The 13,117-nt window shown below is 44.0% G+C and overlaps 1 protein-coding gene, 1 long non-coding RNA gene and 1 pseudogene across 2 annotated transcripts; 2 read left to right on the top strand and 1 right to left on the bottom strand.

The window, feature by feature from the left end:
- Window positions 1-461: 461 nt before the first annotated feature.
- Window positions 462-1,489, top strand: LOC6600417 (transcription factor Ouib). The gene is made up of 4 exons (XM_026992565.1): window positions 462-545; window positions 605-1,113; window positions 1,185-1,319; window positions 1,372-1,489. Exons 1-4 carry the CDS (start codon window positions 462-464, stop codon window positions 1,487-1,489), a joined length of 846 nt encoding a protein of 281 aa, XP_026848366.1.
- Window positions 1,490-2,416: 927 nt separating this feature from the next.
- On the top strand, window positions 2,417-3,605 carry LOC6600419 (annotated as a pseudogene).
- Window positions 3,606-8,902: 5,297 nt separating this feature from the next.
- On the bottom strand, window positions 8,903-12,663 carry LOC113566548. Its single transcript, XR_003409131.1, has 4 exons — window positions 12,336-12,663; window positions 11,897-12,208; window positions 11,690-11,832; window positions 8,903-8,928 (listed from the first exon to the last, which is right to left on the bottom strand). It is a non-coding gene; the product is annotated as an uncharacterized LOC113566548 (long non-coding RNA).
- Between the last annotated feature and the right edge of the window lie 454 nt (window positions 12,664-13,117).

Genomic DNA, 13,117 nt, shown 5'->3' with positions numbered 1-13,117 from the left:
AATGTGGCTCTATGTTTAGGCTTTGGTGGGACTTGTTGCACACATCCTAACAGGGAACACTGTTGCGCCCCACAAATGTGGAGATCTCCTTCACGCTCCGATGTTTCCTGCACTAAAACACAGAACATAAAGGAGTTTATCTCTACTAGTTTTAATTTCTTCAAATGATATCTGAGGTGACAGTGCCCTGTACGATTTTTCCATCCATTTCCCTATAATTTGCAATCTATTTGCACATTTCTTGGCGATGGCGAGAGCGACGGCAAATGCCATTTGTATTTACAAAATAATTGTGCAGTTTCGCGCGGCGATATTATCGATACAGCTATCGATGTTTTTCTCAATCAACCCTGAAGTTAGGCAGACGTGTGTTCGTATAAGCAAATTAGTATTAAACTTTGAATAGTGCACGTTCACCAAATATAAGGATGAATAATCAATGCCGAGCTTGTGGGTCTGCCATGTATAACACCAAAGGCAGGAACCTGTTCCAGAAGCAGAACGCCAATTTGTTGTTGAACATCAATTTGTTGACTAACAACTCGGTAAGTTGCATCTAATAAGTAACAAAATATGATTTCACTGATTTCCATATGAAACGCAGCTGAAAAAGGATCCGCGCCTACCCAGCTGCTTATGTGCTTCTTGTGCAGAATATCTGAATCGCGCAGACATATTCCGAGCACGCTTCCTCGAGACTCAGGAGAAATTGCTGCAACAACGCGCGGGACTGCCAGAAAACGATCTGCCAACAGACGACGAAACATCCAATTCAGAGGTGAATGCGCAGGATGCCGACTCCCTGATTAGTAGTCTGGAAAATGAGCTAGGCGGTAAAACTGGTTTCGACGGGACTGACGCCTATGAGACGGCGCAGGTTGCTGATTCGCTGATTACGAGTCTGCAAAAGGACTCGGGACACGAAAAGAAGAAGAGCAGTCTTACCGAAAATATTATCAAGGCTCCAAAACAATTGGCCGAGCGCTCCACCTTCAGATCCCCCCGATCCACTCGTCTAACCTCCAAAAATGCCGCTCAATCTGACAAACGCCATCTTTTGCCCAAGAAAATCCTCAAGCGACGAAGCTGCACAATGAATAAGCTCAAATGCAAGTACGTATGAACTGAAATTCGAATGCTGTTTATTCAATTTCATTTAATGATCGATCAACGATTTCCTCTAGATTTTGCGAGCAAACCTTTGTAAGCCCCTTTGGGCTCAGTTGCCACATGCGATCGCACACGGCGGAGACATCATGCAAGTGTTCATACTGTGACCGAGCGTTTTCAACTAAGGGAAACACCATCCGTCATGAGAGGTAAGAGTTCGAAACGATTGGAGGCTAGTACTGAGTTTGTTGTATCTTGCAGAACCCATACAAGGCAGGCGGCGTTTGTCTGCCCAACTTGTGACATGTCCTTCACCCTTGCTACTGTGCTGAAGAGACATATTAGTCTTTACCACACTCAAATGAGCATGTCATTTTAACTCCAAAGAGTCCATTGATCCATGCGCGAAGTGAGCTTCTGATACCATTACTTATAACATTGATGAAGCATTTCTTAGTTCAGTATAAAATGGAATTGATTTATTTAAAACATGGGGGAACGTTGTGAGTTGCTGCGGACACCGCAACTCTTTGGTTATACCCGATACTAAGTCAGTATGGCTCTCCTCCGGCAGACGCCGCTAATATTAAGCGACACGACAAAGAATGAGTGCGAGAGAGACAGAAAGTCTGAGCGTGACGTCGGGCGCTGCGTAGCCAGTGCAAATTGATTTCTTGCTTTTGGCTACAAAAATGATCCGATCTGAGCCAGATTCAGCAATCTGATAGCTATGGTCATTATCTGTGATTCTGCGTTTTTAGTTTTCTCGAATGTGCAATATTGTGGATGCAACAGATTTTCGTCCTTTCTGTGGGCGGAAGGGGGTGGGGCGAAATTCTGAGATATACGTTTAATAGTGAGATCTAACAGAAGTGCGGATACTAAATTTGGTTACTCTAGCCTTAATAGTCTCTGAGATTTGTGGATGCCCCAGATTTTCGTCCTTTTGGGGTGGGGCGGAACTGGCTGTGGCGAAATTTGGACACGAAACGGTCAAGGTCCGATATCACAGGAGTGTGGATAACAAATTTGGTTGCTCTGGCTCTTATAGGTTCTGAGATCCTTGAACTCATATTTTGCAATTGGCAAAACCGACCATGAAACCTGTGTGTTAGAGAGAGACAGAGCGAGAAAGAATGAAATTGTTTTCTTGATTCTGGCTATAATAATTATACGATCTGGTTCAGATTTTGCACTCTAGAAAAACACTTACAAACCTTTTCTCAGCGAGCTCAGTTTGGCCGCAGAGGGATACCGAAAAAGCAATCGTCTCTTCCACTTCCCTAAAAGAACTACATATTCAATCTACATCATAATGTGTGACGAAGAGGTTGCTGCTTTGGTCGTCGATAACGGTTCCGGCATGTGCAAAGCCGGCTTTGCCGGTGATGACGCACCCCGTGCCGTTTTCCCATCGATTGTCGGCCGTCCACGTCACCAGGGCGTTATGGTGGGCATGGGACAGAAAGACTCCTATGTGGGTGATGAGGCACAGAGCAAGCGTGGTATCCTCACTCTGAAGTACCCGATTGAGCACGGCATTGTGACCAACTGGGACGACATGGAGAAAATCTGGCACCTTCTACAATGAGCTGCGTGTTGCCCCCGAGGAGCACCCTATCCTGCTCACCGAAGCACCCCTGAACCCCAAGGCTAATCGTGAGAAGATGACTCAGATCATGTTCGAGACCTTCAACACTCCTGCCATGTATGTGGCCATCCAGGCTGTGCTGTCTCTGTACGCGTCTGGCCGTACCACAGGTATTGTGCTCGACTCTGGCGACGGTGTCTCTCATACTGTTCAAATCTATGAGGGTTATGCCCTGCCCCATGCCATTCTGCGTCTGGATTTGGCTGGTCGCGACTTGACCGACTACCTGATGAAGATCCTGACTGAGCGCGGCTACTCGTTCAAAACTACTGCCGAGCGCGAAATCGTGCGCGACATCAAGGAGAAGCTCTGCTACGTCGCCTTGGACTTTGAGCAGGAGATGGCCACCGCTGCGTCCAGCTCCTCGCTGGAGAAGTCGTATGAGCTGCCCGACGGACAGGTCATCACCATTGGCAACGAGCGATTCCGCTGCCCCGAGGCACTGTTCCAGCCCTCATTCCTGGGAATGGAGGCCTATGGCATCCACGAGACCACATACAACTCCATCATGAAGTGCGATGTGGACATTCGTAAGGATCTGTACGCCAACACCGTGTTGTCTGGCGGCACCACCATGTACCCGGGCATCGCCGACCGCATGCAGAAGGAGATCACTGCCCTGGCTCCCTCCACCATGAAGATCAAGATTGTCGCTCCACCAGAGCGCAAGTACTCCGTCTGGATCGGTGAATCCATCCTGGCTTCGCTCTCCACATTCCAGCAAATGTGGATCTCCAAGCAGGAGTACGACGAGTCCGGCCCATCCATTGTTCACCGCAAGTGCTTCTAAATCGAAGCTGCGGCTGCAGCTGATGCTGGGCGTGGTCATGATGGTGTCTTTGTCTGTGCTCAGCCATCACATTTTATTTATTTATTTAATTAACAATTATCTGTTAATAATGGTACTTAGTTACTAAAGGCGGAAAAAGATAAGTTAAAAGTTAGCTAAATTTAAATGATTATAAATATTGCATGCAATTAGTTTAAGAGACAGTTCAGGGGATAGGGTTTGACAGAGGGAGTTATAATTATGGCATAAAACCCTAAAAGGTTCATGATCAGCATAAATAGATCTACATATGGGTAGACGGATAGGCCTAAAAGTACGGGTAGGTCTAGATGGAACGGCCAAGTCAATCTGACCCAAGAGAGTTTGGGAGTCAACAGTCCCAAGAAGGAGCTTGTGCACGAACATTACGCCATTGCATATTCTGCGATGGTGCAACGACGGCAGGTCAATAAGATTTAGCCTAGACCGGTAGGGTGGCAAGATTCTACCTGAGTCCCAGTTAAAGTTCCGAAGGGCAAAAATTAAAAATTGCTTTTGCACGGATTCAATAACAGCCTGCTGTTCTTTATACTGCGGGCTCCAAACACAAGAACAATACTCCAATATAGGACGTACTAACGAGATGTACAGTTGTTTTGTAACGTACGGGTTGTCAAACTCCTTGGACCAACGCTTGATGAACGCTAAAACACCCTTAGCTTTATTTACAGTTGCAGCTATATGGGTGTTAAAACACATCTTATGATCAAAAAGGACTCCGAGGTCATTTGAACTCGAAATACGTTCAAGGACATGATTTCCTAGAACATATGGGACAAAATGAGGAGCGCGACGGTAAAATGTCATAAGTTTGCATTTGGAAAGGTTCAGAAAAAGAAGATTAGTTGAACACCACAATAGTAGTTCACTTAGATCAAGTTGAAGGCGTGTGTGCAAATACCAATCAGAGTAAGAAAGACAGATTTTGACATCATCAGCATACATTAGTGTAGTAGAGTATGTTATGACTTGAGGAAGGTCATTCACAAATAAAATGAACAGAAGCGGGCCCAGATGACTTCCCTGTGGCACACCTGAAGTAACATTTACAGTATTTGACAACACGTTGAGTGCGGTTAGAGAGATAGGACAAAATCCAATCTAGAAGATTCGTTGGGAACCCTAATAAAGAGAGCTTGTGAATAAGCAGAGCATGGTTCACAGAATCGAATGCCTTGCTGAAGTCAGTAAAAACTACATCCGTCTGCGAACCAATTTGAAAACCACGGTGGATTATGTTAGAAAACTCAAGAAGGTTAGTCGATGTTGAACGATGTCTGAAAAAACCGTGTTGCGACGGAGATATCAAGCTGCAACAAAGATGTTGCAGTTGCCGGGTGACCAGGAACTCAAGAAGCTTCGGGATGGCGGAAAGCTTTGCGATACCACGATAGTTTTCAATGTTTGATCTTGAACCTTTTTTGTGAAGCGGAATGATATAGGACTCATTCCAAATTACTGGGAGACAAGACTGTTCCAAAGAGAGGTTGAAGAGAAAGGTCAAGGGTTTGCAAAGGGACTGGGCACAGTGTTTTAAGATGCAACTTGGTACCTTATCTGGACCCGCAGAAAACGATATGTCCATAGATGACAAACCTTCCAGAACAACGCTTTCCTCGAAAAAGGGCAGAAAAATGCTGTTAGCTTGAGGTAGCTGGTACGGATACGGAGTGGATGCGTTGTAAATATGAGACGAGTACGTTGTTTGGAAAAAGTTAGCGAATAAATTAGCAATACCAACAGCAGAAGCTTCTGTTTTGTTCTGGTAATGAAGGGACGGAGGAAAAACGTTTGACTTGCGCTTAGAGTTGACGAACGAATAGAATTTTTTAGGATCACTACGAAAGTTTCTACTACATTGTGAAAGGTAATGATTATAACACTGACTATTGACGGCAAGGAACAGAGAGCGAGCGGAGTTCTAAGCTCCACTGCTCTAAGTTGAAGTCCCGAGCGAGATCGAGATGGTGGAGCCACTCCTAAAAGAGATCTCGGTCCAAGGGCAGAGGAATTGGCAGCAATGGTTGTAGCAGGAATTGGAGCAGAAATTGGAGCAGGAATTGGAGCAGGAATTGGAACAGGAATTGGAGCAGGAATTGGAGCAGGAGTTGGCAAGACGTCGTCAGCAACCAGCACACCCGCACTAGGAGCACTCACCGCGTCAGAAGTGACGGCCACATTGCTCGGTGTAAAGAACTCCGGAGCCACCGTTGGCGGATTTACAGACAACGGCGTGGCATGACTACACGGAAATGCTGCCGATGGATTAAGGTGGGAGGCAGGCGTACCAATCGGATTAGATTGCAAGAGATTGGTATCATTATGCGGAATTTTCCGTCTAGGCGATTCGCTCAAGAGTTTGAGCCCAAGAAACTGTGATTCAAGGGCAAGAAAATTCTCGTTGAGAGCATCAAATTGTTTCCGGACATCCAGAAACCCAGTTCGAGTCTGTCTCATAAATGTGCACATGGTTGAATATTTGGCAGAGTACATTAACAACAATAGCAGGCACACACAACACCAGCTCCTGCCAGATGAATGCATTCCAACTACTTTTTAGACGCAAACTTTTACATTCTTCATAAGCAATCCCCCCATTGTGTTCTATTCGAAATTCCAATGAATGTGAACATTCATTCATTTTTGGCATTTACTTTGCTTCCATGCATTTGTATTACAATTACACATACCATACCATTAAATACTTGTAACCGCTTAAAATCATTAATAAAGCGAGGAAAGAACTGAAAAATATAGTCATCTTCTACGATTCTGCGTTTTTAGTTTTCTCGTATCGTCGAAATTGTGGATGCCACAGATTTTCGCTCTTTGTGGGGTCGGAAGTGGGCGGGGCAAAGCTTTGAAATATACTTGTAGCAGTGACATATCACAGAAGTCCGGATATAAAACGTCGTTGCTCTAGTTTTTATAGTCTTTGAGCACTAGGCGCTGAAAGGGACGGGCAGACGGACAGACGGACGGACGGACAGACGGACAGACAGACAGGACTCAATCGACTCGGCTATTGATGCTGATCAAGAATATATATACTTTATGGGGTCGGAAACGATTCCTTCTTGACGTTACACACATCCACTTTTACCAAAAATCGAATATACCCCAACACTCATTTTGAGTATCGGGTATACAAATTCGTACTTTTCAAACCCTGGATAATTTTAATTTTAATTTTGTTCAGTATTAAAGTCACTGAAGAACTAAAGTCTATAAATATCACCATACAATACAACGAAATATATGTCAAAACTGAAGAGCCAATAAATACCTAACTTCTTATATGACTTCCATAGCATCAATCCACGCTTCGTACATGCCTCTTGCATAAAACGCTGCATGTCTTTTAATAAAAAGGTTTTACTGTTCCATTCGACTTAGACTTTTTACAGACCTCTATTTTTACTGTCGGAGCGACCCACGTATACGGAATGCCTGCTGCCGGTGTCCAAGCCAGCACTGAGGTTCTGCTCTTCTTACCCAATTGCTGTTATTGTCTATGAAATGGCCCATCAGCTCCCTCAAACAGGGTCGCTGGAATCATGTGCTTCTTCTCCAATCTGTCGCTATTCATCGTGACATTCGTCACGGGATTTGTGAGACTCTTATAGTATTCATGCTGATGGCTGTCATCATCCTTTTACTAACTAAAAAGCTATTCTCAGTGCAGTGTTTGGCATTGAAGTCAGGGCCCTCGCGCCCCTTCTGATGGATCCCCATGGATTTGTGCCTCTGTTTGGTGTCGTCAGCCAGCGGAGTTTCGCACCTTCGACGGGAGTGGTCACCAATGGCCATCGGAATGTCCACTGTCGCGGTTGCAACTGCATCTCTGCCAGAGCTGATGCTCAATGGCAATAGTCAATTGTCTAGTATGTGGAACGACTACAGCGCGGTGTCCGGCCAACAAGTTTTCGACCACCGCCCCAGTTAGTGGAGACGTTTCGATTTAGATGCTTGACTTAATTGCTGTCCGCTCGTTTAAGTATAAGTTGAATTACGACTGCTTTTCGTTATATAGTATGTTCCGTAAGAGTTCCATCAACCTGAGGCGTATTCCCTTCCTCGCGTTGACCCCTTAGATACTTGTCTTTCGTCGTTGATATCCAACATCTTCTAGCAGCCACTGAAAATATAAAACAATGCCAGACTGTAGTATTTTGTGTAATTTTTCAATCTCCCTCTTAGCTTCTAGTTCTTATTGTATCTGTTCTTATTGTCTTAGTTCTTCTAATTTCGTGCAAAGAGTTCAGGTACCAAGCACTGAGGTCCCCACCAAAATATCCCCAACGATTCCATAAAGAACTATGCAAACTACTATCTAGAACTATCAGCCTGAAGACCTGGTTTAAGCTCTGGTTATAACCATTAATTCTACTGCAAGATTACCATGTACATTTATTATTTTTTCCTGCATAGTAATTTTACAAATGCAAGAGGGGCTTGCATTAACACAGAAACAGACATGGCCTTGATGGATAACTTACTTTTTGGCATGATTCACAACATAGTGACAGGCCAAAGTGCGAACTGGCCCTGGTGACAGGGCACTCCCTTTCCCGCACTTGTTGAAATGAAAGCGAGACAATCAATCCAGGACACTAACAAATTAGCGGACCAATGTCCATCCTCACCAGCACCAGCATGGATAATTAATCATTCTCAATTGTGGAATGGCAGTAGCTCCTCAAACTAATTGAGGAGCGAACGAGCGGTAGAGCAAATTGGTCTCCGGAAGAGCTTGGTGACAGGGAAGCGAACCCTCCCATTCCGACTGGACAAAGTCCACTTCGGAAGGACTCCAACTAGAACTTGCAGCCAGGAGTGCATGCTGTGCGCGTATATTCTTAATTCGCTTCAAAGTTCAACGAAGTTCGTGTCATAAGTTCACAGCACCAGCATGAACTTTCTCCTTGCTCTTGCTCCCAGCCTCGCTTATGGACACGGGTTCATGAATTAATTGAGATTGATACCGTGTTGATGTTGGACCGCATCACATTATGCAGCATGCGCTTGGCATAGTTTCAACAGCCACAGCACGCTCCACGGCTGTCGCCTGGCAGGATACAGGACAGGACAGGCCTGACATTCCATTCCCTTTCCCATTCCCATTACCAATGAACTGCCATTCCTTCGATACATCCGGATGTGTGTGTGTCTGCAATTGCACTCAAGTCCTCACTATGCACCAAATGACAATGTTCCATTTGACGTCATTTATACCCTGTTCCAGTCCCTTCCAAGCCACAACTTAGGAAGGAATTTCGATCTTCTTTTAAGAGTGTTCCCTCGAATTCCAGGTCATGATGATCAGTATTCAGTGGAGCTAAAAAAAAATATATTATTATTGCGGCTTTTTAAATGAATATTGTTTTTATGTCATATTCATGTACTAAGAAACAAATTATTTTTAAAAACACACGCTGTAAGGCTTTTCCGGCAGAAAAAAAAAATTTTAAATAGAAAATCGACTCCTTACAACCACATCTAAATGATTCTTTATAAGCTAACTTGTTTCCAATATAATTCAGAATTTATTTTAAATTAGTAATTAATTATTATTCTGTGGTACCAATCTTGGCAATGGGGTAAGGAAAGATTGTGTTATAAAAAAAACGAGTCCCAGGATGGGCCTAACAAATCATGTTGAGAAGCACCTGAGGTGCAGCAACGTATTCCGCTCGAACTATTCAACGTCTGAAACCTGAAAAGAAACGACTTATAAATTTTCAAATGAAAAACGATGGCTTCAATTATTATGATCATTTCTAGATGAGAAAGGTATACCCAGAGGAAAAAGGCCAGAGCCCCGAATAGTTCCACTAAGGTTTTACATTTAGATTAAACATGGGCCATATTAAAGACTTTTTAATAGATGTATATTTGAATCAAAGTGAAGCCCGAATATTTAACTTAAATCTGACAGTGTTTCTTTTTACTATGCCATTTTCCTTTCAGTGCACAATACTTTGTGGTGGTATAATGTGTTTAACTTAGGTGACTGCTGGAGACGTCAGAGAATGTCCAGTGGGACCGTTTAATGTCGAAAATTCAACGAAAATTACTTCATTGGCAAGTCTTTGTGATGAAGGGGTAGCTTGCAAGCAATACTCAGCGTACTTTGCAGGGTCTTTAGAGTACCCTGAGACTTTTGTACATTTCGGAGGTGAAAAAATTCATGAAGTATACAAGCCATTGCACAAGACTAGAGAAAAACCCTGTTGCATAGTGTATTCCGCATGGCTGGCAGAACTTTTGGGTTCAGTGACAATGGAGGCCCCTCCACTACCAACTCCATGCATCCACCTGTCCTTCAGCCTCGGGGAACATGTCTTGCATTTCACTTTCATAGCTTGCCAGCTGGAAAAGCACGAAGAAGGAGATAAAGAATTCATGAATTCCAAAGAAAATCCTGCAATCGTCGGAGAGAGGGCGAACAATTTGTATTCAAATGATTTGAGAGCTCTCCGGGAAGTAACATCATTAAAAAATCCTTCGTCTTGAGTATCATTTGCGACGGTAAAAATAGCACTCCAGAGGCCAGCCGTCCGTTCGGTTGAAATGACAGCTCCTGGGGGACCCATTGGGTGCTTCATTCCAATGCACTATTTTGAGAGCGGGCAAAAATATTGTACGTATAAATGGAAACTGTGCGACAGAACAGCCACCATCCCATCCTGTCACATCCCATGCCATTCGTATTCGTTTTCGTATTCCCATTCCCTCTACTCCGCCTGCCGTAGGCTGTCAATTGAAGTTTTCACGGGATATCGATGCCTGTCTCCTCCGCCAGCTCTGCAATCAAATGCATGGGGAGTCAGCCCCGCCGAATGGAGTGAGTCGTGGCATCAAAAGTTTTGATGGCACCACAGCTGCTGCATGCCATTGAATGGCAGCTCGGTCAGATTGGTTGAGCTGCTGGGATCTGGTCGGGTTCGGAAAACATTTGCCTGCACTGCTGCTGCTGCTGCTGCTGCTGCTGCTAGGCAAAACAGCTAAAACATTTTTGCAAGGTATGTTTTTAATTAAAGCTGGCAACGCTTCATCTTGCTCTTCTGTCTCGTCATCCTGCAGCTAACTGTTAACGGACAGAGTGGAAGAGGGCGAGAGCGAGGGCGAGGGCGAGAGCGAGAGCGAGGGCGTTGGTGAGAGCAAGCAACTGCTTCTTCCATGACCACAATAAAATGCTTGTGCAGCAGAAATGACTACAACAGCGGCAGTACCTCCTACTCGTCCTTTCCCTCTTTGACGTTGGTCTGCGGTTTTTGTCTCGATTATTATTTCATTACTCTTCCCAACTCTCCTTCTCTCTCTCTCTCCCTCTCTCTCGCTTTTGGTGTTATTTTATTATCGTGATTTTTGCATATTATGTACATATATAAAAGGCCAGATTCTGGCTGCATCAAATTGGATTGAATTTCGTTAAAAACAATTCCAGTTTATACAAATACAAAAATCAATTTCGTTTTATGTTTGTTTTCATCTCTTTCCATTCTCGCTACACAAATGCAGTAAGCTATTTTTAATTGATGCAGGAATGCAGCTTGAAATCGAATTCGATATACATGTGACTATACATATAAACATACGTACATAGTATGCGTAGTACTCATATTAAAGTGCACACGTACCAAGGAGAGGTAGAGGAGATAGAAGAAGAACCTACAATCGGATCTCGCTGAGCAGAAGCAGTTCCTGGAGGCCGATGCTAATTGCTATGTCCTCTGGGAGGAGCCGGAATCGGTTATTCGTTTATTTCGTGTTCGGAAATTTCGTTTAGATTGAGCAATTCAGAGATTACAGAGATCGCTATAGCTAGGAAAGCGACATCGATACAGATTGACTGTATGCGATCTATGCGAAGATTCCTGTAGCCTCACGTTTCTCTTGATGCTTAAAGGACACCACCCTGGCCTGTGCAGCTAACCGGCATAGCGAGGCAGTAGTCTACGTAACGAGAGGATCCGAAGTCTGTTGGGTATGCCAGACCCTTTATGGAGCGGTTACAGACTAACAGCATATATAGCTGGAAGACTAGATGCAAGGAAAAGACATTGACGAGGTAGTACTTAAATGTTAAATATAACCTGGTAGCTGATACGTGCATTTATCCCCTCTGAGTTGTTCCATCCGTAGAGCTTTAAATATGGATGGTGAAACGATGTGTGTGTTTGGTTCGAATGTATTTGCGAGCGCAACCCTGAGAAGTCCCTTATTATATCCTACGAAGCTGAATCATGAAATCGTAATGTAAATAATATATTGTATTCATATAAAATACACAGCAGACATACCTGAACGAACTAATAGCAGTTTCCATGTTCATACGTAGTTCGTAGTTGTGCTCCTGCCGTTTTTTAATTGGACCGTCGAGAAGACCAACATATGTAGCGAGACCACCAGGTGCGTAACGCACCGACGAGAAGCGCTCAGAGTAGAAGTCGCTGAGTCGCTAGAAGTCAACAATTCTCACTAAGATCGCTGTCAAGGCAGCCCCACGGATGAGAAATCAGTCACTTCTGAATTGTTTCGTCAATATTACTCATTAATATTAATATGCAGTGCCTAGCAGCTGATTAAACTGTGTAGGGATTTTCACATGGAACCTGGAACACATAAGAGTTGTTATAAAGTGTTTGCAAATACAAATTGCATAAATGACACATCAGAAACATACTGATACCTATCAAATATGTAAGTACGCCTTTCCATTAAGATACGAGTATAACATACCATATATATTGAGAGCCGTGAAGGAGTGTACTATACCGAATGGAAGGGAACGCTGAAAGTGTTCCAAGATGTAGCGTCGCCGTTGGTGCTGCTTGTAGAAGCGAAGCAACGACTGGGAGCGCTCAGGTCCTGTAGCGTTGCCGCGTTTTAGCGGTGACTTCTGGAATGCAGCAATTGTTTGCCTGTAGCTTTGGAAGGCCCCTACCCAGAGCAGGTAGTGGATAGCAGCTGAACGAGAAGGCGACTGGAAAGGTCGCAGATATGTGTGTATATGAGTTGCATCTCTCCGTAGAGCCTTCAAAAGTGTAAAGAATTCCATATATAAGTGTGTACGTAAATATGCACATAAGATGGCTGGGCCAAATAATTCTTTCCACTATATAATCACGTTCATCAGACTTAGGCAGACGTCAGACACATTCACACAAAGCATTCACTAATATAATGTGTGGAACTGTAAGTGATGTGATTAGCTATGCAATACAACTCATGGTGGCTGCTGCATGTTGCAGTGCGTTGAACGTTGACTGTGAATCGAGAAGAAATGCTCCAGCCATTCTAGGCCAAAGTAGCGAGCGGATCCCAAGCACAGTCTGTAGCGAGTCTGTAGGGTATATAGGACCCGCAGGGCACAGGGCCGATCGGCCTTTACTTTGATTTTCATTAAGTTCTTTTTAAAACCATAACAAATCAGCTGTGGCTGCAAATCAAGAGTATACATATCTATTTACACTGCTAGTACATTAATATTCACTACTCACTACGTGTGTACAGCCCATCGA

Source organism: Drosophila persimilis, unplaced genomic scaffold (genome assembly GCF_003286085.1).
Source record: "Drosophila persimilis strain 14011-0111.01,24,50 unplaced genomic scaffold, DperRS2 tig00000766-arrow-arrow-pilon, whole genome shotgun sequence".
In the NCBI taxonomy this organism is placed as follows: Eukaryota; Metazoa; Arthropoda; class Insecta; order Diptera; family Drosophilidae; genus Drosophila; species Drosophila persimilis.
This window is presented reverse-complemented; position numbering and strand designations above follow the sequence as displayed.